The following is a 26,369-nucleotide window of genomic DNA, read 5'->3' on the forward strand; positions in this document are numbered from 1 at the left end:
TTTTGATAGAATTCTCAGCATGGCGTTTGCTCAGACAATAAGTTAACTTTATACTTGATTTCCCCATATTTTAAATACTTCATAAACACTGCCCTCCATATCTGCAAGTTTTCCATTCAAGGATTCAACCAGCCTTGGATCAAAAATATTTGAAAAAAAATTCCAGAAAATTCCAAAAAGCAAAACTTAAATTTGCCCATGTACCAGCAACTATTTACATAGCATTGACATTGTATTGGGTGTTATAAGTAATCTAGAGATGATTCAAAGCATATGGGATATATGAAAATACTGTGCCATTTTGTATAAGGGACTTGAGCATCCATAGATTTTGGTATCTGGGTTGGGTGTGCCTGGAACCCTGATCCCCTGCAGATACCAAGGGATCTCTGTATGTTGCTTATTTAGTGTATTTACTGTTTGAACCCATGCGGCTCTCCAGTGTTAAAACTGTGTCCCTTAAGGGCTATTAGCTTGTTAAATGATAATCTGAACAGAATCTCTCAATGGTAAAAAGTTCCTTGTGAAGTCTGTTGTGTGGTCTGTGATAGAGTTTAGCTCAAAGGGGTATATGAAACTATTTAAGTTCTGCACTTCCTAAATTATCTTAGTAATATATATCAAAAGTTTGATTTTGCATCAGACAGGCCTGTTACTCAGCTGAAAGCAAAGAGTTTTCCTCAGCTCTCTGAATCTTGAGTCTGCAGTCCTCATGACAGTTATAAACTCTACAGATTACTTCATACTTTGTAAACATAACTGGAGACCATTTAAATTATTCTAAAGAAGAAACGCCTATCCTGGAATTAACACATAGCGAAGAGGGATCATACTTTCTAAATATTTATTTAGTTCCTTTAACCAATAGGATTAGTCCTCTTAATTCTGGCACAATGAAACAATTACATAAAGATTAATGACTTCCAGCAATCTAAGTTTTCTTCCTGCTAAAGAAAGAAGTAAATTAAGCAGTGTCTGGTGACTTCAGACTTTGTGGACACCTAGTGCAGATCAAGCCTCTATTTTCCTAAAACAGATAATTTTGGCAAAAGCCAAAGCCTCTTTCCTTGAATTAATCACATCATTATGACCTTAGAAACTTAACCTAAAATGCAAAGAAATTGCGTGCAAGGGATGAGCTCTTTTAAAAGTTCACGTTTTTCGGTTTTCCAGATATTAATGAATGTGTACTGAATAGTCTACTTTGTGACAATGGACAATGTAGAAACACTCCGGGAAGTTTTGTCTGTACCTGCCCCAAGGGATTTATATACAAACCTGACCTAAAAACCTGTGAAGGTAAGACATATTTTTGTTCTTACAGCAAGTACTCTGCTCTCTTTTGGAGCACCACTGGAAAACCGCAAACATAAATTCGAGCAGCTTCTGTTTTGGACAGCTGTGTCACTTGGTTGAGATTCTGTGGTCCTAAATAACACTTGTATGCCCTTTGTAAGCTACTGATGACACTTACCTGCAATTGACATTTTATTTGCCATTTATTTTTCATTCAAATGCCATATAAAAGTACACCTTTTGTATTTGCCTGCATTTGTCATTTAATTTGCCATCAATTAATAGATGAAGAAAATATCAGATATATGCTGTTTGAGTTAGCAATTCAGAAATCACACTTCATTTGCTCCAGATTTTTTGAATAAAAAGATTCAGCCATGTGCTGACCATAGTGATGTGCTCAACTGTTATTTTTGGCATTCCATCTAGTCTAGAAAAAAAAATCTATCTAGGCCAGCCTTGCTATCTAATGAAGAATACGTGGTAGCAATTGAGGCCAAAGTTTAAATATTCATCCACGCCTAAGTCTGGTTTTCAGCAGTAACGTAGACCCGTTTTTGTTTCAGACATCGATGAATGTGAATCAAGTCCTTGCATTAATGGAGTCTGCAAGAACAGCCCAGGCTCTTTTATTTGTGAATGTTCTTCTGAAAGCACTTTGGATCCAACAAAAACCATCTGCATAGGTATTTATCTTTCTGAGACTGATTTTCCTATGTTTATCAGTGCTGCTGTATTTAATGTCCATTCTGATTGCGAATGAGTTTCAGTATGGGAGAACAGAATTTTAAATGATCATTATTTCTTGTTTCATGATACTATTCTTGCTGTAACTCCAATGCACATTTTGAATTTTTGATATAGAGCCTAATAAGTACCTATTAAATACACTCTGCCCTCCTCCCCCCGCCCCTGCAGAAACCATCAAGGGCACGTGCTGGCAGACTATCATCAATGGGCGGTGTGAGATCAACATCAATGGGGCCACGCTGAAGTCCCAGTGCTGTTCCTCCCTCGGTGCTGCCTGGGGGAGCCCGTGTACCCCGTGCCAAGTCGGTAAGAGAAGGGGGTGCTGTGGCTCCTGTGCCCATCGCTTTGGGCACTTTGCTTAGAAAGGGGAAACCCAGAACTTGGTGTACATAGCTTCACATGGGAATTTTAGAAGATTTAACTCCGATGACCTCAGTGAAACATATTGCTGAATAGGAAACTTAAGAGAAACATCAAGGACAATAATTTTAAGTGATTCGGTTAATTTGTCGTTTTCTATCACCACCCTGTAATGTGCTTCTGTGGTGAGGCTTTCCTAGATCAGCAGTTCCTATGGGCTCTCTCGGGAACCTCATGATTAGGGGTCCCGAGCTTTTGACAGGAACAGATTTTCTTGCCAAAAAAAAAATGCTGTAAAGGAGCCAGTGTTCATGACTAAATTAAAGTTGTTGCAAAGCTGAAGTTTGAGAGCCTTGCTGATGATTTTGTTGATTCAGTGTCCACATACATAAGTGTGTGGATTTACATAGTGTGAGTGCTGCAGGGCATGGGATCTTCCAGTTCTAGACTTTGTTTTCCACACTCATGTTACAGCAGTCCTGCAGTGTGGTTTGTATTTTGGGGCTAATAGCAAGAGAGAAATCGAGTCAGTTCCCTTCTTAGTCATTGCCTTGGCTCGATCTTTAGGGCACCTCTAGGTCTTTTAGGATATCTCAGATGAGGTGAGCTTTATTCAAGAAGACATTTCAGTCTTCTTCATCACCTATGCAATCTCAGAAACACTTTGTTGTCTCAGACTTGTTCATAGCAATAAAAGCGAATTCCTGTTACAGGTCCTCTCTCGTGTTTCTTATCCCATGTCACACAAAGTCTGGATATTGTTATCTCAGATTTGTTTTTTTGCTTTTTGTTTGTTTTCTTGTGCAGATCCCATATGCGGTAAAGGCTATTCACGAATTAAAGGAACACAGTGTGAAGGTATTTATGATTATTTATAAACCATAAATCACTGTGTGCGTGAAGAATGCTTGTATTAACTTGGATTGGATAAAGCTGTCATGTAACTTCCCGGTGAGAAATATGCAGCAGGGAAAAAAAAAATGATGAAAACTGCCGAACAGAACAGACGTTAATTTCACAAGCGTATCTGCTAAGCGTGTAAGCAGATCACTACAGCCACAGGGCAGGGTGGCTGGAAATGCTTTAGGCTGAGCCCAGTTTCAGGTGACGGCACTTTCAAAATACTATCTATGAAGAAGACGAGAAAGGAAGCTTTTGAGGAGGCTATGAGATTTGTATGTTTCTTGGCTTGTCCTGGTTTGTTGCTGTTTGTGTGTTTGTTTCACGGTCATGGATGATGAGAAAGGGACGCTCTTTTGCCTCGTTTTTGAAAGTCTACGTGGATTCTCTCCAGTTTGCTGTGATTCTTTCTTGTGGTGTCCCAGATAGACATAGGTCAGGGTGACTAACACAACCTGACATGACACAGCAGCTGAAAAATTTTAAAAACAGCAATTAGTCCCATATGTGGAATGAAGTGAAGTTTCTTTCCCTAAAATAAAGAGGAACACTATAACCCCCACCCAAGTTCTTGCTTTCCAAATGATGACTGAATCCTTTGGCCTTTCTCTGGTCCAGACCCATTGTTAATAACTTATCTGACCTCAGCAGCACATTTTGGTATACAAGTGGCCAGAACAAAATCAAAACAAAACCCTGAAAGGTAAATATCCCCCTCCCCATTTATTTCTCTTATAAGGGAAGATTTAGCATTTTTCCCTCAACATCCCTGACTGGGAAAGTTATTTCTTCTAAGTAGAGACATAGTGTGTATGAGTTTCTTGACTAATGCTCCCCTTTTTCGTAAGTAAGTGCCTTTCTTTGGATTAACTTGATAAGTGAATATTTTTCCCAAAGAAGTGCAGAGAACATAATGTTCTCCAATAAGCACGCTGGGAAGGACTGGTACGTTTGAGACAGATGCGATGAATGATGAATGAATGAGCATGAGCCTATTCCACCTCTCCCCAGCTCCAGCTGGGACCACCAAGGCTCTGATGGAACAGCCCAAGACCACTGCTGAGATAGGACTAGATACAAACTTTCTTGGGACTTCTCAGCATTTCTCAAAGGAGACTCTTGACTGGCCCCACACATTCCTCAGTGGTGGATTTTTTTTCTCTGATCAGCTTTAAGCTGTTTTCTTCTTTGCTAGTTTGAAAGACCAAGTTTCTGTTTCTCTGCTTACTTCCAGCCATCTGATCTCATAAAGCTAATTATTTAGCCCCAGGATCCTTACCTGAGACGTCTCCAGTACCCAGCCCTGTTCCCAAGAACTCGCACCAGCTCCCTGTCTTTACAACTCAAACATTACTCCCTGAGACTAATGGAGAAACTCTGTTATCTTTGGTAACAGGTGGGCTAGGTCTAGCTGCTTTTCAAACATCCCAAAAACTCAACATGAATTATTTGGAGGCAAACTAGTTTTATAGACATATCAGGTTCATAGTAGCCTTTTCAGTTGTGAGAATAATACGACTCCACGAGTGGAATAAAGTAGAATGATGTTATACAGATACGTTAACTTCATGCCTTTTTTCCTCCATAGATATAGATGAATGTGAAGTGTTCCCGGGAGTATGCAAAAATGGCTTATGTGTTAACTCTAAGGGATCATTTAAATGTCAGTGTCCCAGTGGGATGACTTTGGATGCCACGGGGAGGATCTGCCTAGGTAAAGACTGAGCTCATTACTTTTCTTTTTTAATTTGTTTTTTCTTTTTGTTGTTGTTGTTTTGTGTGTGGGTGGAGGGGGGAGGTTATTAGATTTATTTATTTATTTAATGGAGGTGCTGGGGATTGAGCCCAGGACCTCATGCATGCTAAGCATGTGCTCTACCACTGAGCTATATACCCTCCCCACCGTGAGCTCATTACTTTTCTTTTTATTTATTAATTTTTTTTTAGGGGGGATGTAATTAAGTTTGTTTATTTACTTTTTAAAGGAGTGAGTGGGGATTGAACCCAGGATCATTACTTTTCTAATGAACATTTCTTAATGATCATTAAAAACTCAGTTAACAAGGTAGATCTGAGTTCTTGGTTCCAACTGTAGAAACATGTGTCCCAAATTCAGCATTTCTGTCAGGCTTCATGGTGGTTCCCTTGACAAATAGCCTTCCTAACTCAGCACTTTGCTTATTCTTTATAAAAAAGAGTACAGAATATGTCAGTGAAGAGAACTTTACTTCTTTATTGATACATAACTATGCGTTAAATCACTACCATCACAGTTATTATTCTGGAGCTCTTAAATCTGTCCCCCATTTGCAATGAACACAGATACAGTACTAGGTGATTGATGAGAAGAACATTTTTTGCTGAGTTGGAAACTGTAGCCCCTGCTTGCTAGGCATGCGTGCCATTAGCCAGAAGGACAGGTCCCTGCAGGAAGTTCTTGTGGGTATCAGGAGTGAAGAGTGTCACAGCCCTGAGGAGTGAACCTGAGGGAACAAGGGCTGTTACAGACACCAGTCATGGTGAGATCCTCTGTGACAACTGCTAGAACCCAAGGGACAGTGATACGGAAGCTACTGAACACCAGGCCCTGAGTTCTTAGAAAGCTGCCCTGTGGACTCACGGTGGCAGCAGTTTTGAGATCCTACAGTCATGCTTGTGGGGTCTTGGGCTTATTCTGGGGTTACCACTGTAGCTTCCGACTGCCGGGAATATGTCATTTAGATCACTGGCTTCTGAGTCCGTGACTCTGGAAGTGATGCTCAGCCACATGGTGCGTCTGAACCTGTATGACACTGAAGAGCATCTTCAGAGAAGGACCAGTGTAAGTGGCTGAAAGAGGGGCAGGCAGTTAAGGGATTTGGATCCTTTATGAATTAGGGTTAATCAGCCTTAAACTATGGAACTTTATGGTTTATGATGTAAGCAATAGTAAAAGATAGAAGAGCTGGAATTCAGAGGCTGGAGTCCTTTCGTGACTCCGCGTGTCAGTCAGTACCATTCTGAGTCTTAGTTTCGTTGTTTAGGAGAGATCAGCATTTGACGAGCACCTTCTTCCAGGTTCTTCCATTGAAAGATGCTTCAGTGTTTCATTTAGGATTCATTTTGAAATGAGTCATCTTTATAGAGACAGCCTGAATGTGCTGTTGCTCAGAAGCCTTCAGAAGCTTTTTAACATTAAAGGAAGCTCAGGCTCCCCCGCGTATTCAGGGGAATGTGCACATAAGCACACGTCAGGGTGAAAAAAGAACTTGAGAAGAGCCGTGAATGGCTTTTCTTTGCCGTGCTTCCCCTTCAACCGCGAGCAGGGCAGTCCTCATTCCGGAGTTTACCCTTCCACCTCTCGGGAGAGGAAGTTCGTCTGAGCTGAAGGTGCTGGAGTCAGCTGAGGTGTGCTTTCCGCTAGGGAGGGGCCGTCAAGACACCCCGGGGTGCGTGCATGGTCTGTGCAGGGGAAGGCAGCTCCCCAAAGGCCAGGGTAGGGTTTCTCAGGATGCTGCTCCTCAGGTAGCATTAGCAGAAAATGCCTCACGCTGAAAGGATACTTTGCACGACCGGAGGTGCAGATAAATCCGAGCTGCTGGAGAGAGTCTTTATGAGGAGGGAAGGCCCCCCGACAAATCCGAGGTTCCTTTTGAGGGAGAAGAGTTCATTGCAGTCAATAAGTTCACAGGAAGCTATTATGTGTACGGTGCTTCGCCTAGCACGACGGGGGCAGTGGGGGGCAGCGGAGGCAGGGCGGCTCTGCTCTCCTCAGCCTCCCCCCCGTTCCCGTCCCCCTGGCAGATATCCGCCTGGAGACCTGCTTCCTGAGGTACGAGGACGAGGAGTGCACCCTGCCCGTGGTCGGCCGCCACCGCATGGACGCCTGCTGCTGCTCCGTTGGGGCCGCCTGGGGCACCGACGAGTGTGAGGAGTGTCCCGTGAAAAACACGCCCGAGTACGACGAGCTGTGCCCCAGAGGGTCCGGCTTCGCCACCAAAGAAATTACAAATGGAAAACCTTTCTTCAAAGGTGGGTGGTCTCAGTGGTTGATGGCTCCTCTCTTAGATCCACCCAGGGTGCATGTGCACGAGCCCAGAGTCCCACTGACAGAATCATCATCAGTCTGATCACCCCTTGATCACCTTAGTTATGTGTTCTTTGCTTTGTGCGTTTTACACAGTGAGGTGTTCACCCTGTCACAAGTTTTCTTTTTCTACATCTCAGGACTTCTGAGGTCACTTGCTTCTCCCATCTGGTCACTATTAAGTGTTAAAGTAGATTTTAATACTACCCGAATGCTAAGCATAAATGAAAGAAAGACCTTCCTGGAAAAATTTGCAGCCAGCAGCTAACGCCCTAGATGTAAGCTCTGTCTGCTGACCTGAAGCATCCACGTCACTGTGGCCACCTGAGCACAGATAATGGCACGACAAACCCAGCGGCAGGTCCTCTTTGTCCAAATACAGCCTCTTTGTGACAGACACACTCCAGTGACGTAACGCTATTTCACATTTCGTTTTACTGTGCTCTAATATAAAACCCATGTAAAAAAATAAGAAGTTACAGATTTAATCTAATTCCAAAATTGAGTTAACTTCTTATGCACAATGATACAGAACTTGTTTACTTTGGCACATGGAAAAAGCATACTTGGCGTACTCAGGATTCCAATTATTCAGGGAGGCCCAGCTTATGTTCCCAGTATATATAGTTTTCTGTTGGTTGCCCATTGTGATTGGACCTATTTATTATACTAACAACTAAATGAACTTCTAGAAATGGGAAATGAGTATAGAAATGTCACGTAATTAACCTTACGTAAAAAAGACATTTTTATATAGACTTTTTTTTTTTCCTACTGAGCATTTGGTTCAAGAAGCCCTGGTTAAAACTGTACCATCTAGAGAGACAGCTTCTAGCTTCTCTTAAGTAAGTTCAGAGGAACCTGAATGATTTGCTTCCAAAGGCTGTGGCAATCCATTGCTGCAGAAGGACTGGACGGTCTTGAGGTTTGATCTGCCAGTTCTGTCTCTCCTGACATTTGGTGAAAACGAACTTGTGTGTCTTGAGCTCTTGCTCTTGCTTTGGAAAGGCCCCTATAAGGGGAAATTCCAATCACATGTTACATATGCAGTCTCTATGTGTACAAGAACTCTTTTAATTACATTAATGAAACCTTCATATTAATTGAGAAAATATTTTAAAGTAGCATACATTATTTGAGAAAATGTTTTAAATGGTATACACTGTTTGCAAATAGTTTAAATTATAAATGGTATCTCCTTTGAAATTCCAATAATTTAGGTATAAAAAAAGCATCAAAAAGTACAAATGAATATCTCATTCCACTGCATACTCAACTGGTTGCTGTGGGGCAATATATTTGAAAATCTCCACGCTTTTAAGTATAGATGCTTGTGGTTTAGAATTTTCATTCTTTCCTTCAGCAAATAGTTCAGTGTTTGGTGTGCTGGGCACTAGAAGTCCAAGTAAACAGGCTCTTTACTTCTTTAATAATACTTCCTAAAATGTAATAGTTTAAAAATCTAGAACTGTTTACAAAGTCCTGTTTCTCATGGATCAGCACACATTTTTTTCTCCAATAAGTATTACCACGTCCTTCAGTGAAGACCCTCTAACTTGCTGGGTATAAAATGGGGCCTTGGGAACTCCTAATTGGTTGCTTCTGAACTTTCCCCACATTTTCTTTTTCATGAAGATATCAACGAGTGCAAGATGATCCCCAACCTCTGCACCCATGGCAAGTGCAGAAACACCATCGGCAGCTTCAAGTGCAGGTGTGACAGTGGCTTTGCTCTGGATTCTGAAGAGAGGAACTGCACAGGTCAGTGAAGGGGCTCTCCCCTGGGGGGACGCCCTTGGGAACTCTTTGTCTTTAACATGTTGCCACAAGAAGTAAAGCTACCCTGGCACTCATTTGCTGCCACTTACTGCTTTTTTTTTTTTTTTTTTTTTTTTTTTGCAGACATTGACGAATGCCGCATATCTCCAGACCTCTGTGGCCGAGGCCAGTGCGTGAACACCCCAGGGGACTTTGAATGCAAGTGCGATGAAGGCTATGAAAGCGGATTCATGATGATGAAGAACTGCATGGGTGAGCGTGGGGCCATTCCATCGCACAGCACAGGAAAGAAAGATTCCAAGAAGCTTTGGTGACTCACCGCCTGTGCCCCAGGTTCTTCCTGCTCCCCCAGTGCGCTGGTCTCCTGACCAGTGAGTCAGGGACTGGTCTGTGGCAGACAGAAACTGACATGTGGAAGGAATGCGGGAATTCGTGCTGTGGGGCGGTGGGGAGCCTCAGACACCAGTCACGGCTCCCTGAGAAGTGAGTCTAACGCTTGGAATAGACACCCCAGGCACGAAAGAACAATCCAAACTTAAGCTGTGTTGGGGGTCACATACGAGGGTTTCTGTTCATCATTTCTAGAAAAGGAGATTGATTAAGATAGTTGCATTAGATCATGTTCCCTAGAAACAAGCCTGAGGTGGGGATTTTTTTTCTCTCTCATTTTTTAAATTGAAGTATAGTTGATTTACAATATATTAGTTTCTGGTGTATAGCATAGTGCTTCAGGTATACATAGGTGTGCATATACATATATATATATATTCTTTTTCATATTCTTTTTCATTACAGATTACTACAAGCCATTGAATTTAGTTCCCTGTGCTATACAGTAGGACCTTGGGGTTTATCTATTCTGTATATAGTAGAGATGGGAATATTTTTCGAGGGTGTACTCTTAGGAGGAACCCGTAAGGAAGTGAGGAAAGCAGCTTAGGGCAGGGGAAGAAGAGAAGCAAATTGTTCAGCTGCACTTTAGCTTCACCCAGATCCCACAGAGGCCTTGGAGTGTGAATGGCACCAAGGTTGTCCTGCCTTGGGGCGAGGAGGCCGAGATTTCCTACTGCCACGTCAGCTCAATCAGCTATCGGCCGTGGGCAGCCCCCAGCATGGGAAGGGGGACGTAGCCTCTCACCTGAGTGAGGTGGACAGCAGTTCTCCAAGAGGGGAGCCTGTGATCCAGCCAGGACTCTCAGCACCCGGGTGGTGGGCAGTGAGCGCGCCAGCCTGGTCACGGGGACCTGGGCAGGACGCCACCTGCACCTCCAACAGGGGTCGCTTCCATTTCGCAGATATCGATGAGTGTCAGAGAGACCCTCTGCTGTGCCGAGGAGGCGTTTGCCTAAACACTGAGGGAAGTTACCGCTGTGAATGTCCTTCTGGTCATCAGCTGTCCCCCAACATCTCAGCGTGTATAGGTAAGGAGGAAGCCACTTACCTGTCGTCGGTCGTTCAGCCTGCGTCTCTGCCAGAGTCAGAGGCTTATGGCTGGAGGCTTATGCTATTCTTGTTTTCCTTTTTCTTAAATTTTTGGGGTTTTTTTTTTTTTTTTTTTGGTTTGTTTTCATTGTTATTTTTAGGTGGGAGGGGTTGGGGAGGTAATTAGGTTTATTTATTTATTTATTTTTAAAATGAAGGTACTGGGGATGGACGCAGGCTCTAGCCCTGAGCTGTACCCTCCCCCGCTATTCTTGTTTTCTAAACAGACATCAACGAGTGCGAGCTGAGCGCGCACCTCTGCCCGCACGGCCGCTGCGTCAACCTCATCGGGAAGTACCAGTGCGCCTGCAACCCCGGCTACCACTCCACCCCGGACAGGCTCTTCTGTGTTGGTAAGCTCTCTGTTTTGTGCTGTTTCTTATTTTCTAAAACAGTCAAGCAATCTTCTCTGAGTTCTGTTTCCATCACTAGTTACTTAATCTTTCCTGTTTTCCTGGAGGTAAAATTCTCCTCTGAGTGGCTTGCAGTCTTTGGGTCTCACCTCCCTTGTCTGTTTAAAGAATGAGTTCGATGAGAGCTGTGGGATGTTTAGCTCTAGCAAGTATAATTTGACCTGTGCTGCTTTGAATAGTGAACAGTAGCTTTGTTTCCACAAGTGCACGCTGATTAACAGCCACCTGAGATGAATGCAGCATGGTGAGTGTCTTGAGAGAGATAATAAAGCACAGGGTGTGATTCTTTGCCCTAAGGTGGTTTAGAGCAGCTCAAAGATTCCAAAGAATAATTATTGGGAAGAAGAGCATAGTGTGTTTATAGCTCATAATGCAATAGAGGCCACGTCTGGCGCTCTTTAGAAACTGGGTTTTGTGGCACAAGCACTTTGCTTTGTGGCTGGCTCTTGGGAGGTTTAGTTGTGCTGGGAAGAGTGGCACAGAAAGCCCTGTGGCTTTATTGTGCCCAGAGTCAAAGTGAAACTCTGTAGAAACGGCCAGTTTTTGCCTGATTTGAGGTATACCCTATGTGGAACTGCCAGGTCTCACATGGTTTCCACCCCAAATCATAAATCAGCCCCAGTTCTTCTGAAGCATGGCCCAGGACAACTCAGAGCTCCAACTCTGGTCCTTGAAAAGGACTGCTATCTAGGCCAAACTGAATGTCAAGTTTGTAGCCCAGAAACTTTCATCTGTGTGCCCATTGTTATCACTGAGATGTGTTCTAGCATGCAGCACTTCCCCTGCACGGCACGTGGTACACCATATGTTGTGTAATTAATTGTTCATCTGACTCCCTGACTGCCATGTAACCAATATGAAGGCAGGGGGAGTGTCCATCATATCCACTATTAGATTCTCATCTCTAACACATAGTAGGTTTGTAGTTAATATTTGTTGAAGGGACCAAACAATGCAGTGACTTCCCATTGCCCTAGGATGCTTTTGTAATTTTGTATTTTATTTTGTTTCACCTGAGCCACGCATGCCTGGAAACTTTAAACATGTACCATCATCACAAACACAGAGGAAGGTAATACTGTTTTCCTTTTTCTTAGACATTGATGAATGCAGCATCATGAATGGTGGTTGTGAGACTTTCTGCACAAACTCTGAAGGCAGCTATGAATGTAGCTGTCAGCCGGGATTCGCGCTCATGCCTGACCAGAGGTCATGCACTGGTGAGTAGGTTTGAGCCTCCTGTGAGCTCTCTTGATAACTGGGCCCTACGTAGAGTGGTTCAGGGTCTGGGCTTTGGACTCAGACGGTCCTGAGCTCTGATCTTTGTTTTTTGTCACACATTTTAGCCGTGTGTCCTTGATTAAGATCCTTGGCGTCAGATCCCTCCTCTATAAAATGGGGTTCAGGTCACCGGTGTGGAAGAGTACGTACAGCCCTTAGCAGAGGACCTGGCGCATGCTCATTAAATGGAATGCGAAATACATTTTCTCTGTGGATCAGAAGTCTGAGGGATCCCGTCTTCTGGCCTATTTCAGTGCTACTCAGATGCGTCCCCTGGACCAGCAGAGTCAGCATCACCTGAGAATACGTTAGAGATGCAAAATCTCAGGCCCCACCCCAGACCCACTGAATCCGAAACTCCCGTGGGTGGGTCTCAGTGACTTACTTTCACAAGCCTTCCAAGTGATTCTGGATGCCTGCTACAATTTGAGAACCGCTGGTCTCATTTATACTTCCTGTTGTATCCCCCTGGGCTAGAAGAGTCATATTGTCAGCGAGAGCTGGGAAATGGAAGAGGGTAACATGAGTTTTAATTTTGGCTCAGGTTAAGAAGAAAACTTAGGTTTAGGAACAAAAATTATATTATTGGACCTAGTAAAAATCTCCCTTAAACACCTTAGATATAAATTTGGCTGTAACAACCAAAGCTTGAAAATAAATATTTTTGCTAAAAATGCACCTGAGTAGATATGCTTATTTCAAGCAATTTTTACCTTAAAGTATCTGTAAAACAGCAGATAGCAGACAGAAAGCATTTAAATCTGGAAATTAGAAAAATAAGGTTCCTAATCATTTTTGGAGGATAAATTGATACGAGAGACAAAAGTGCGAATTAAGTGATTAGTGGTGTGGACCTCCATCCTGAACTCTATATTATACATTTTGAAAACGGTTTTCTCCTTTTTCACTCAGGATCACCTGAGGGGATAATTTATATAACGCTTCATTTGGACTTGACAGCTCATAGTCTTATGCCAGCAGGCTGAACTTGACTTGGGTCAGTTAACTTCTTCATCACTGATTAATGGAACCAGTGTCAACAACATGCCATTGTTGGTTTTATTCTCTGCAGACATTGATGAGTGTGAAGATAACCCCAACATCTGTGATGGCGGTCAGTGTACAAACATACCTGGAGAGTACAGGTGCTTGTGTTACGATGGCTTCATGGCATCTGAAGACATGAAGACTTGTGTAGGTAAGCAACGAAGACAGAATTTTCCAATTTTTCTGGTTATTTACAAACACTAAAGTTCCATAAAGATTTTGTTTGAGTACTTGATTGAGCCTATGGAAAAAGTAAAGCTGTTTAGGGGCATAGAACTAACATTCCAAAGCCAGCATTCCAAAGAGCAACTTCCTTTTGACTGTGGTGTTATGCTCTTGTCAGATCTATTGTATGGACTGAGCTAACCATTGGGCAGCTCCAGAGGCACATTTCTTTTATGTCTATGCAATATTTCTGTCCTCTTAACCCTCCTTCTGCTCTGACTAGAGTTTAGGCTTTTAAAATGTTTGACGAAAGGCAAGCAAAATTTATTTCTGACAAGAATGCAGTACATTTTAGAACTGATTGATTTGGAGAGTTTCTGTTGCTGTCTTCACCTCTGTTAAACTTTTTAATGCAATATCTAATCTACCTTTAATCTCATTCAATATGTTTTTAATCTCAGACATTGTAGTTTTAATCTCTCAAAGTTTGATTTGGGTCTTCTTTCATATCTTCTGTGTCTCTACTTAATATGTCCAGTCATTTCTTTAGCTTTTGAACACATGGACTACAGTTATAATAACTGTTTTAATGTGTTTGTGTACTAATTACATCACCTGTGTCAATTCTGGGCCATTTCAATAAATTGAGCGTCTTTTTTATTATGGGCCATATTCTCCTCCTTCATCGAATGCCTGGTAATTTTTGATTGGATGCCAGACATCTTAAATTTTGCCTTACTAGGTGCTGAATATTTTTGTATTCCCAGGAATATTCTTGAGCTTTATTCTGGAACATAATCAAGTTATTTGGAAACAGATTGATCCTTTCAAAGTCTTGCTGTTAAGCTTCTAAGCAGCAGTTAGGGTAGGGCTAATTTTGCTTTATTACTGAGGCAAGACCCTTCTGGGTACTCTGTTCACTTCTTTGTGAATTATGAGCTTTTGCAGTCTGGTTGGTAGACACAGGCACAATTCCAGGCCTTCTGGGAACTCTGATGATTATTCCTTCTAATTCTTTTGGATGGTATTTCCTCCAGCTTCAGGTAATTTCCTTACATGAACGTACTGTTCACTACTCACCTGAGTGCTTGGCTGGGACCCCCTGCAGATCTTTGGAACTTGCTCTCTCTCTGTATATCTCTTTTTTTGTCCTTTACTCTGCCCTATGAACTCTTGCTGCCTTGGCCTTCCAGGACTTCCAGCTTCATCCCCTCAGCTCACAGACATTGCCTGGTTCCACCTGTCATCCCCTCCCTATCCCATTGCCTTAAAACTCTTCTTGTACAGTCATTTGAGGCATTTGAAGAACTCACCGAGTTTGTTTTCTCTCCCTCAGGGAACACTGTCTTTGTTGCCTATGTTGTCTTTTTTGTTGTTGTTATTTAATGTAAGAAGGTAAATTTCCCTATTAATCCGTCTTGGCCAGAAACGAGAGTCTAGAATTGAAACTATTTAAATTATATCACATTTATGTCTTTCAACAACCCTTACTTGAATATTTGTGAAGTCCTAGAAATTAAAGTGAATGTCATTTTAAAAAAGGCTAATTTTTAATTTGGAAAAGAAGTGAAGTTCGTAACTATCTGTGCTAAGACTGCTAGCTCATCTATCTTTTCTTTTAAAGTATGGAACTAAAATGTTCGCATCATGCAGTCTGAATTAAAATTTTCATCTTGCAGCAGAATATGCTGTTTTAAAAAGTTTTCTAGACTGTCACATTAACAGGCTCTGTGCCCAGCCTAGAGTCAATCAGTTTATTTGATCACTTAACCTCCTGCTTGTGGCCGAGATATAAAGCTAGCCTGCATGGTTAGCCTGCAATATAGAAAGCCAGTGGGAATTGAGATATGTAAATAGACTTTTTTTTTTTGCATGAAAACACCTCATCTTTTCTATTTATTTGTCATAGTTGCCTTATATCAGGGAGAAAGTTTTCAATGATATCAAACAAATGAGTATATTTATTAATAATATCTGTAATTTACAGATGTCAATGAATGTGACCTGAATCCAAATATCTGCCTGAGTGGAACCTGTGAAAACACTAAAGGCTCATTTATCTGCCACTGTGATATGGGATATTCCGGCAAAAAAGGGAAAACCGGCTGCACAGGTAGGTGTTTTCAAATTGAACAATAAAACCTTACACGGTTAAGAGATTGCTACCATCATTACAGACTGATACAAGTTTAAAACTATTAATATTTTCATTGCATTATAAAGCATTTCCTATAGGATTTTTCATTAACTTAGCCAGTACTTATTTGAAATTTGTCATACTTTGGATTGGATCTAAGCTGAGGTTTTTTATTTTTTTCTTTACCTATGAAAAAAGGCAGATTGGATAAATTATCACTATAAATAACACTATAAATATCAACATTTTTGTAAGGTTAAAATAACATTTTCACGTCTTAGTAGTTAACATGCTAATTTCCAAACATTCGTATCCCTTTATTAAAGCAGACCTTTCCCAATAGCCTCCATTGCCAACACCTTCATTTAAGGTCTCATGAGTTAAATTGCTTCTTAAAGAAACATACCCACAGTTCATATAGTTCATCAATTCTCCCCAGTCTTCTAGTCCCTTAAATGAGTGTGCTTTTGATGTATTAAGTTGCTGTAGCCCTAGTAAGTCTTTATTCCTGGGGTTTAGCAAATCTCCTGAAGTGATAATTAAACCATTGATTTTGTTTCTTTAATACCAAACAAAATCAGCATGTAAGAAGGTCTTTTCACAATATTTGTAGGAGATTATTCTATTAAACATCAAATGGCAGAAGTCACTTTGAGTGAATGATATTGTTTTGAAGTGTTTGGTTGATGTTTTCAAACTTGAGGCAGTGATGTTGAGTACATGAAATGATAAAGTTTTACTGAAGTTACCTACAGTAATAAAACAGATCATGGCATACAACATAATTTAAAACTTAATGGCGATCATTGTGAGCTTGAATTAGGTAACTGCATAAATTCTTTACAAATGACAGACTTTAATTTCAAAAGCCAGTTTGGCGAGCCATTGTGACTTAAAACAAACATTAAAATATTCGCAGATTGGTGACATGGTAAATGTACAGATCCTTTTCTTAATTATATCAATATTTTTCAAGACAGTCCCCCAATATATGTATTATCATTTTAAACTATTCAGTAATGTGAAGTTTCAACCATATAGATATACAGATATCACCAATAAATTACTATTGGTTCAGAATTGACAGATTCTAGCCAAATTGTAAAACGAAGTATGACCCTAGAATGCTTTCATGCTCACTATATTAGTCTTCATGTGAAGCATGACTGGGGTCCATTCTGATAAATGGCACAGAGCTTAAAATCTCAGGTCCTCATGTGACCTCTCGGGTACAAATGATGCTTAGCTCAGCATGTCTGTGGTTCAGGTTTTATTTTTAGCTTCCAGTAAAAATACAGGACTTGGGGGTAAGGGGTGTTGGTCTGGTAGTAATACAGGGGAAGGTAGGGCAGCTTCATATTGTATTTTACCTAAAAGAGGCGAATACCATTGTTTGGCTACTTTGAACTCCCTGAAATTCAACCCAGAGGACCGTGATTCCTATGAAGGGAGAAGCTAATCTAATGGGACAGTCCTCATTCCCTATAAGAAAAAGGTCTCTAGAACTTCATGCTCCAAATTCCAGCTAACAGAGGCGCGGGCAGAGGCTGATTATTTTTAGGCCTCCTACCATGAAGAAAGCTCAAATTTTTGTGCAACATTAATATCAGTTTAGATAAATCAGATGTAATGTATGTAACACCCTTATATACATGTGCTTGGCATGCAGTAGCTGGTCAGTAAATAGTAGCTATGATTATCATTATAAAATGCAACACACAGACAGAGTGTTTAGAAGTTGTTTTAATTAAAAACATAACCTCCAGTCTAGCAGAATGTTATTTTACTATTTACTGATACGCTTGAAATCAGTTTAAAGAAGGAAACTCTTAGTCTGTGTATTAGAAGGCTTGTTTTCCATAATGGAATTTGCCCGGATACTAAGACTGCACTGAGCTGTGTACTCTGTAGTAGATGAGATGACACCAGTTTTACATTAAGAACAGCAGTCTTTTAGTAAGTCCCGTGAACAGAAACAGAGATTTGAAGTCCAGGAGATATTCTCTGTCTTTTCCCAAGGGGCCAACAGCCCCCTTCCCACTTTTAAATTGTAGCCTGAAATGATTTTTCACTTTCATAAAACCCAGCTAGCACTGTAGTGGGAAGAACTGAGTTTAGTTTCATGGCCCCTGCGATACCTTAGTGCCATGACAGGTGAAGGTCTCATGCAGACGAGTAGAACTCTGGGTTTGATTCCCAGTTCTTTTCACTGATCCTTGAGCTTGAAGAAATCACCAGGGTGCTCCTTCGTTATGCAAGTGTTCCCCTTGGGTAAGCAGCCCTGCAGTGAAGTGTGGAAGGAGGAGGTGCATTAGGGCAGGAAGAGAAGGAGGTTCTCTGTAAATAGTGTTATTAACAACCAAGGGTATCACATTTGATTGGAAATGACTTACACAAACAGGAATTGGCAGCAAGTTTGGTATACTTAAAAATAAGTTTTCAGAAATCTGAGCCAGTTTTTTTTTCTTAATCTCATGTAACTAGGGCTCTTTTAGCCTGCTTCTAGTTTAAAATTAGTGTCACTCACAATTTAGAATCCCATCGGGTTACCTTGGTGATAGTTACGTTAAAGACAAGTGTTTATAATGTCCCAGGCAACTAATGTAAATAGAGATGTGTCTCTTTGCCTAATGGGATAAGCAAGCCTCACAACAAATAACAGTGAAGAACAGACCTGGAATGATGTTTTTGATGACAGACAAAAGAAATACACCTACATATATTTCCCTACGTATTATATATAATATGTATACAGATGTATACATATACCTATATTTTAATGAGTACCTTGTAAAGGAATGATAAAAATACGTATGCTATTTCAGAGGGAGGAACTTCATCTCATGAGAACTTCAGAAAAAGTCCTCTGGGTTCCATTACAGCTTTGTCTAAATATTTCAGCTCCCTTGTCATTGCTGATTGTTTCCATTTTAACAAATAAACATGTTGGGTTTTTTTTTTTTTTGTCTCCGCAATCACTTTAGTGTTCAGAATCCACCCACTGACTTGCATTCCCAGCCCACACAGATGTTAAGGGTTTCTTTCTGTCTCCTTAAGCTTTATTCAAATCATGGATATGGCTGAAGGGAACATTCAGTTTAATGAAGGGAGAAAGTGTCTTTTCTTGAAACCTAGACCACAGCTCTTCTGTCCTTGGCTTAAGGGGGCTGGATTACGATGCTTCTGTGGCCCACACGTGCAAGGCTTTGGGTGCTCACTCCACATCATTGTAATCAGACAACGAATTGGAAGAAGAAAAACTAGGCTGCCTCTAGGTGCCGTCCCCGGTGGGTCCTGGCTTCCCCAAGCTGATCTGTAAGAACCCAGCTCCCAGCGTGCGCTCCCTCAGACAGTTAGCGAGCAAGGCGTACCGTTAAAATCAAAATGATTTTCAGTTAAAATTGCGGGACTGCCGGGCAGTTTCATTTCCCAAATTTTCTGCTTTCCACGCAAGACGTGTTGCTGGGGTCTTAGTCCACGAAGGAGACTCATACTTCAAAACTGCCAGCACTCAGTGAAAATGTGTGCTTATTCCCCTCCCGCATCTTATCACTGCTAATTGTCCTCCTCTGGCTGTCAGCCTGTGAAAACTCTGTGGGTGGGTGTTCAGTTAAAGCATCTTGGCTCAAATATGGGTTCCAAATTGAGAAATCCAAGTAGCCTTCACATTGGTGTCTCCATTCACTCTAACGCCCGCTTCCCCTGTGCCTCACCAAGGAGATTCCACAGGGTGCCCGCCCTGCGGGACTAGGGTCCTCATGACTGATGCCCAGGTGGCGGGAAGGCAGGTGTTTGTGTGGGTGATATCGCTTCTCCCAACATGGCTGGCAGAGGGGGCCGGAGCGGCTCAGAGCACAAGCTCGTTCTCAGACGTCAGACGCAAGTGCGACACACCCAGACCCCATGCGTGGGGTCTGCTCAGACCACACCCTTGCCCTTCCAGAGAGCCATGCAGCTAGACCCTCTGAGTCTTTGTGAGGGAGCTTTGGTGGGGTGAAGGAGGTTGCAGTGTCAGCCCTAAATTTGAATTTCTTTGCTTTTCTTGGCTTGCACTTAATCTTAAAAAGGAATTTTCTGTCTGGAGCAAACTTGTGGGGGAAAGAGAACATTTGTGCAGAAAGAGATGTTCTTGGCAAGCGTGTGCTGTGTTTCCTTCACATTATTGAAGAGTAGAGTGTTTGAATGTTTGAACACAGTGTTTTTGTTTGCTTGTTTCCCTTATAGCTCAGTTTCCCCTTCTGTTTGCTTTTTATAATGAAGCCCATGTCTGCCATGGAAAGGATTAGTGAATGATAGTTGGTGTATATATATGCATGCGCACGCGCGCACACACACACACACACACACACACACAGATGCAGAAACCTTTTATTCAGAGATGCCTTTGCACTTTATGACCAAGTCTTTCTATTCACTTGTAACATACAGGTAGTGTAGGCCATTGAGATGACTTATGCAAACAGTCACAAAATGGGGAACTGAATGTTGGCTCCTGGGTTACTCTCTCATGCTGTCCCAAAGCCCACAAGACATGGCCTCTTGCAAATTTAATTTTTCACTCTGAAAACGTTATGATAAAACTGCAAATATTTACTTGAATTAGAAATTTATATTAGCATATTATTAATGATAACAAAAAGGAGGGAGACTCTCCTTTAAAAGAAAAAGTTCTTAATTGCAAGATTAAATATGGAAGGTAAAAAATCCCCAGGAAGATATGAGTACCTTTGGTCATTAGAAAATTGAAAAGACAAAGATAACAGGATTACTAGATTGACAGGCAATGATCATCTCTGAAAAACTGGACTCCGTAGAAAAGATTAGTGAATATTTCTATAAATTTGCTAATACTCACTGAGATTTTGAAAGGAGGACTTCCAAGGATTTATTCTGAGCAGGACTTGGAATAAAGTCCTGTTGTGACTAAAGAAATCAACCTGGTTAGGCAGCTGTGGCCCAAGATCAAGAACACCGGGCAGGGGACAGGGAAACTGAGTTCCAGGTGTTCCTGTGCCTTGAGGGACCTCTGTTTCCTCCTCTGAGAAACTGAGGCTTGGGAAAGTCAAATTCTTTACATTTCAGAAAATTCCGTGATTCTGTAGCATCTGGAGATCTCAGTACTTACGCAATTGAAGCTCATTGTTTCTAACTCAGAGATCATGACAAATAAAGGAGGGACACGAGGCAGGACACTGCAAAAGTGGTGGTTTGCATCATTAACTCTGAGGGGAGTGATTATCCGAGGAGGAGAGAAGTGTCCGCCGCCCTCCTTTGGAGCTCTTAGGTCAGGCTTACTTTCTTGAATTCCGTGCCCGTTTCCCGCTATTATCCCTGGGTCGGCCTTCCTCCTCATTTCCTTGGAATGTGCCGGGCTCAATTAGTCAGTTGGTTAAAGCTCCCAGTCACAAGTTTAAAGCTGCCTGGTATGTGCCTGCCTTGACCTGGCCTTAATAACTCAATAGGTCTGTGCGGCTGCCAAGGTTACATTAAAATTCACCTATACAACACGCTGGAGCTGTAAGAACATTCTTCCAGGCATGTTTTCATTTCATAATTATTAGTGATCTTACTAAATGTTTTTATAGGAAAGATGTCATTATTTTATTTTGTGTTTGCTCTGGAAGTTGTAAAAGAAACCAAAGATCTCAGGACCATTTCAGAACTTCAGATGGAACATTTGGCAAACAGCGTGTTCCAAACACTTTCAAATCATTTAATTGGGCTTCTTAAGTAAACAAAAGGGTAAACATAAGTTGCTTGCCCAGTTTCTTTTTCATGCCACTATTCAAGTGATCACTGAAAATTCCTGCAACATTGCACATGCCAAGGTTTGCCTTCCTAACCTAAGTTTTGTGTTAGACGTTGGCTTCCACGTAGAATTGTTGTTGCCATACCTGGGAGTTCTTGTTCTTAGTTAATGAAAAGGTTGATTATGAGGTTAAGTGCCTGTCTTTCATTATATAATGGATTAATTTTGGGAAATAAGGGTCTGGTACCAATTTCAGTTATGATCACTGACTCACTATCTTACAATTCAACTTAATTCTGACCACTGTCTACCTGGGAGTAGTGTCAGATCCCACAGGTTAAGGGCTCAGTCCCATAGAATTGTCCTCATTTCAGATGCCAGTTACAATTCCAGGTTGCTTGTTGCATGTGCTTCTGACCAATTGGCTATAAATCAGAGGCTCCCACTACCCCATCCTTGGGTTTGACTAATTTGCTGGAGTGGCTCACAGACCTCAGGAAACCATTAGATTATCAGTTTATTAAAAGTGTATAACTCAGAACAGTCAGATGGAAGGCACAGGGCAGTTATGGGGAGGTGGCACAGAGCCTTCACACCTTCTCTGAGCATGCCACTGTCCCCAAATCCTCACTCTTCACCAGCCTGGAAGCCGTCCAAACCCTATCCTTTTGGGTTTTTCTGGAGGTTCCATTACAGGGAGCATGGCTGATTAAATCGTTGACCTTTGGTGATTGATTCAACCTCCAGCCCCTCTCCCCTCCTTAGAGGTTGAGGGTGGGACTGAAAGTTCCAGCCCTCTAATCATGTTGTTGATTCTCTTGGCAACCAGCCCCCATCCTTACTTGCTTTCCAAAAGTCACCTCATTAACATAACAAAAGACACCTTTATCACTCTCTGCACTTAGGAAATTCCAAGGGTTTTAGGAGCTCTGTGCCAGAAACAGGACAAAGACCAAATATATATTTCTTGTTGTAAATCACAATATCACTGGAAACGAAACATATTTCACTTTATAGCCTCGTCCATAACGCTTCTGTGTTATAGAATCTATGTTGGCTAAATTTGGAAATGGAATTTTGAAGAGAGTTTCAAATGGAGAAGTTTTTAGAATTTGGAGTCTTTTAGCAGTGTGACCCTAATCTGGTTCTCTCTCCTTTTACCGAAAAATCTGTATTGAATTAATTTGAGTTTTACATGAAATATGCAAGAAGGATTGGATCCCAAGGTGCTAGGACTCTAAGAAGCTAGAGAAAAGATGGTTCACACACTGCCTTAAGGAATATTCTCTGCAAACACTTGAATTAGCAATACCTAAAGTAAAACTTTTATAGAAATAAAGCATGTTGAAATAATACAGTGTTTTACATTTAAGAATGAAAGATATTTAGGATAGAGAATATGACTGAGAAAGTTTTCTAACATGCCAGCAACATTGTGTTCCTTTGTAGGAGATATGAAAGCAATGCGCACCATTTCTATATAGTTGATTTAATAAGAATATTGGGAACAGAAACGTAAGACTGCAAGTGCTAATAGGGTGGAGCGTTAGGAACTCACTTTTTAAGATTTTCCACTTGAAGGAGGTTCATTTTGTTTTGCAGTGATTGGACACTTACGTAAAAATAACGGAAAATAATTAGCGTTACCAATATCAAGTAGCATCATATGGTTCTTTATAAACTGAGATTCAAAGCTGTTCAACATATGCACAGTGTATGTGTGGATGCTAAGCCCACCTATGTTATACTGGGAGAGGTGTGAAAGCAAGCCAACTTTTGAGTATTGCTAAGTTATGTAAAAGACCCAAAAGGCATCCGTGCTAAACTTTTTCTTTTTAAACCACTGGTTGTTTTTCCAGACATCAATGAGTGTGAAATTGGAGCACACAACTGCCACAGACATGCTGTATGTACCAACACGGCAGGAAGCTTCAAATGTAGCTGCAGCCCTGGGTGGATCGGAGATGGCATCAAGTGCACTGGTGGGTTAGAAAATAACCAAAATTGCTTCTTATGCACTGCGTGGATTATAAATATGAACATATCGATTCTGTAGAGAAGAAATTAATTTGTCTGAGGATTGCTGATTTTAAACGTCACATTTTCTGTTCGTAATGTTGTGTAACCCCCTTCCTTAAGATCTGGACGAATGCTCCAATGGAACCCACATGTGCAGCCAACATGCAGACTGCAAGAACACCATGGGCTCCTACCGCTGCCTCTGTAAGGAGGGCTACACAGGCGATGGCTTCACTTGTACAGGTGAGCTGGTGTCGGGAACAGCTGTGCAAATGGCAGTCAGAAACGCAAGGTGCCCCGCGTCATTCAGACCACCCGTTCTTTTCTGAAGGTTGGGTTAGTTATAGACAACTTTGAACAGAAAAGATTAGCTATTTGAAACTGTATCGATCTGGAATGGAAATTTGTAGCCACGTCAACTAGGGAGACTGCAGAAACTAAGGACGTATTTACGCATATGTATGTGTGTATATATATATGTGTGTATATATATATATATATATATATATATATATAGTTATACAGCTGATATACCTGCCACTGTATGCAGTGATGTCATGAGTTTAAAACAGATCACACTTCCTTTTAGATTCTCAGCCTTTATATTTTTGTGCCTGTTTCTCACTGCTGACTTGTTTTCCATACTAAACCCAAGAGTGAACTTGCGGTAGGAAGCCATGTGAGGAAAAGAAATGAGATGTTCTGGGTCAGATCAACAGCATATATTTTTCTCCCCCTCACCCTCACTGTTATCATTCCCCATTGATGTAAAGTAAGAGTTTCATAACTGCTTTGAAAGGAATTCATTCACTTCCAGTTTTACAATATGTTGATGACATGTTCTTCTCAGCTCTAATGAATAGTCAGAGAGTTAATGTGAACTATTACATATATTTAAATATATATGATTGGAAACATGGTTGTATAAATAGGTGATACACGTCCCATAACCACATGTATACAGACAGCACTGTATGTCAGGGCTGCAGTATTAAATCAGCTATGAGGTCCATTTCTTGCTGGCTGTGAGGGAGCATAGCTGCTCATGTGATTTGAAGCATTCGTTTGTCCTGAGCAGTCTGTTCACAAGAAGTCATTTAAACATAAAAGAAGCTGAGGTCCAGTATGTGATTTATCTGGACATTTTTTTAACTCATTCAAAGTTTTATCATATTTGAAATTAGTTTTGCCTAAGCCAGCGACATTTTGTCTTCATACATCTCCCCATTTGCTTTTTAGAAAATATTCAAAGTTTCATGTATTAGGCACGTGCGGTTCCTGAGTTTGATGTATCATGCCTCTGATTATTAACAAAACTCAGAAGAGATGAGCAGGGAAGAAGTCTTGGTCTCTTCTGTAGCTGCTCTTCTCGGTCCATTGCTGCCCATCTGAGCTGAGCCCGAAACTTGAGAAGTAGGCACAAACCACCCCGTGATGTTTCCTGTCAGGGATGTGTCCCCATGTTGATGACCCTGCTTGCAAAAGCCTCAGCGAGAATGATCTGTTTGACTTAGTATCCATTTTGCAAACGTTAGAGATGATGTAGCATTCAGGATTCTCTAGCTGAACCCCATGTTCACTGAATATTCAATACTAGCATTCAGAAGAGAAAAATAGGTTTAAACACATCAAGGAGAAATGATGGTGAAACACCACTAGCCTCAGGAAGGTGACAATGATAAAAAATTGTTGGACCTGAGTCTTCAAAAAGCTCCTAGCTAAGAAAGAGTCACCTGTGTTCCTTTCTGGCTGTAGATCTTGATGAGTGCTCCGAGAATCTGAATCTGTGTGGCAACGGCCAGTGCCTGAACGCCCCGGGAGGATACCGCTGTGAGTGCGACATGGGCTTTGTGCCCAGTGCTGACGGCAAAGCCTGCGAAGGTAACTGATGGGGAAGCCGCCGGGGGTCTTGCAGGGCCCGATGAGATTAGGTTATTTAAACATTCCTGATGGTTTTCTGCTTTTTACACTAAGGTGTGTTTTGGCTTCCCATCTAACTGGTCAGTTCAGTTGGTGGAGCGATTAGGTCTCCAGCTGGACCCTTTCTCTTTGTGCAGAGAAAATCTTAGATCTTTGGCCATAACATAAGCTGCACATCCAAGCTTGGCCAGATGGTTTGCAGGAGTCCACCCGCCGGTCACAGGGGAATGAGGATAACCTCGTGTGGTCAGCTCAGTGCAGTCTGTTCATCCCCATTGCTGGGGGAAAGAACCCAAGGTGCTAGTGCCCTGATAAGGAAGGATTCTCTTTAAATATGGAAACACAGTTTTTAATTTCTGCTATGGTTTGGTTCCTAGAAATAAAGACTTCAAAATAATAGCAGAGCAGATACCTTGTCCGTAGGTACAGTACTATCCTGGGGATGTCTCACATGGTCTCCAAATATCTAATATAGACGAACATGGAACAGTCTTTTGCAAATCCATTCAGTAGGGGACCCCTAGAGATAATGCCACATGTCATGATCTCGCTCAGTATAAGTCTCCATCTTTCTGAGAAGTGTCGCTCAGACAGGAAGAGTCCTGAGAGCCTGTTGGCTGAGGATGGATCCCACTAGGAAATGCAGGATTCTCCTTTTTACCCACACTTGTCAAATTCAAGAACTTTATCCCTCGTTGAGAAGTATTAGTGACCGCAGTGAACTAAAAAGATTTCAGTAGAAATAAATACATGGTAACAATTGACAGCAGAAGTTTAAACAAGACTCTGATTAATGTCTCAGCTAATAGTTGTTGCTTGTTAATAGGACATTAACTCAAAATCAGTCTTTAGCTCTGACTTGTATATAGTAATTCCCTCATATAGTTCTATGTAAATACTTTTCTTTGTTATAGAACCATTGGCTTTTCTTTATCCAGTTTATACTAAATGGGAAGAGTGATATAAAGTTTCTTTGAGGCAAGAAAGTAGAGTATGCTCTTGATC

General features: G+C 41.5%; 1 protein-coding gene across 1 annotated transcript in view; it reads left to right on the top strand.

The window, feature by feature from the left end:
• FBN1 (fibrillin 1) overlaps positions 1-26,369 on the top strand; it is a 239,305-nt gene that overhangs the window by 146,535 nt on the left and 66,401 nt on the right. The window contains exons 19-34 of the mRNA XM_010998625.3: positions 1,174-1,299; positions 1,863-1,982; positions 2,215-2,352; positions 3,214-3,264; positions 4,895-5,020; positions 7,090-7,317; positions 9,008-9,133; positions 9,275-9,403; positions 10,447-10,572; positions 10,861-10,986; positions 12,144-12,266; positions 13,400-13,525; positions 15,527-15,652; positions 23,285-23,407; positions 23,565-23,687; positions 25,200-25,325. Of these exons, the coding sequence (XP_010996927.2) occupies positions 1,174-1,299; positions 1,863-1,982; positions 2,215-2,352; positions 3,214-3,264; positions 4,895-5,020; positions 7,090-7,317; positions 9,008-9,133; positions 9,275-9,403; positions 10,447-10,572; positions 10,861-10,986; positions 12,144-12,266; positions 13,400-13,525; positions 15,527-15,652; positions 23,285-23,407; positions 23,565-23,687; positions 25,200-25,325 (2,043 nt within the window). The remainder of the gene's footprint in view (positions 1-1,173; positions 1,300-1,862; positions 1,983-2,214; positions 2,353-3,213; positions 3,265-4,894; positions 5,021-7,089; positions 7,318-9,007; positions 9,134-9,274; positions 9,404-10,446; positions 10,573-10,860; positions 10,987-12,143; positions 12,267-13,399; positions 13,526-15,526; positions 15,653-23,284; positions 23,408-23,564; positions 23,688-25,199; positions 25,326-26,369) is intronic.

The sequence above is a fragment of the Camelus dromedarius genome, chromosome 5 (assembly GCF_036321535.1).
Source record: "Camelus dromedarius isolate mCamDro1 chromosome 5, mCamDro1.pat, whole genome shotgun sequence".
In the NCBI taxonomy this organism is placed as follows: Eukaryota; Metazoa; Chordata; class Mammalia; order Artiodactyla; family Camelidae; genus Camelus; species Camelus dromedarius.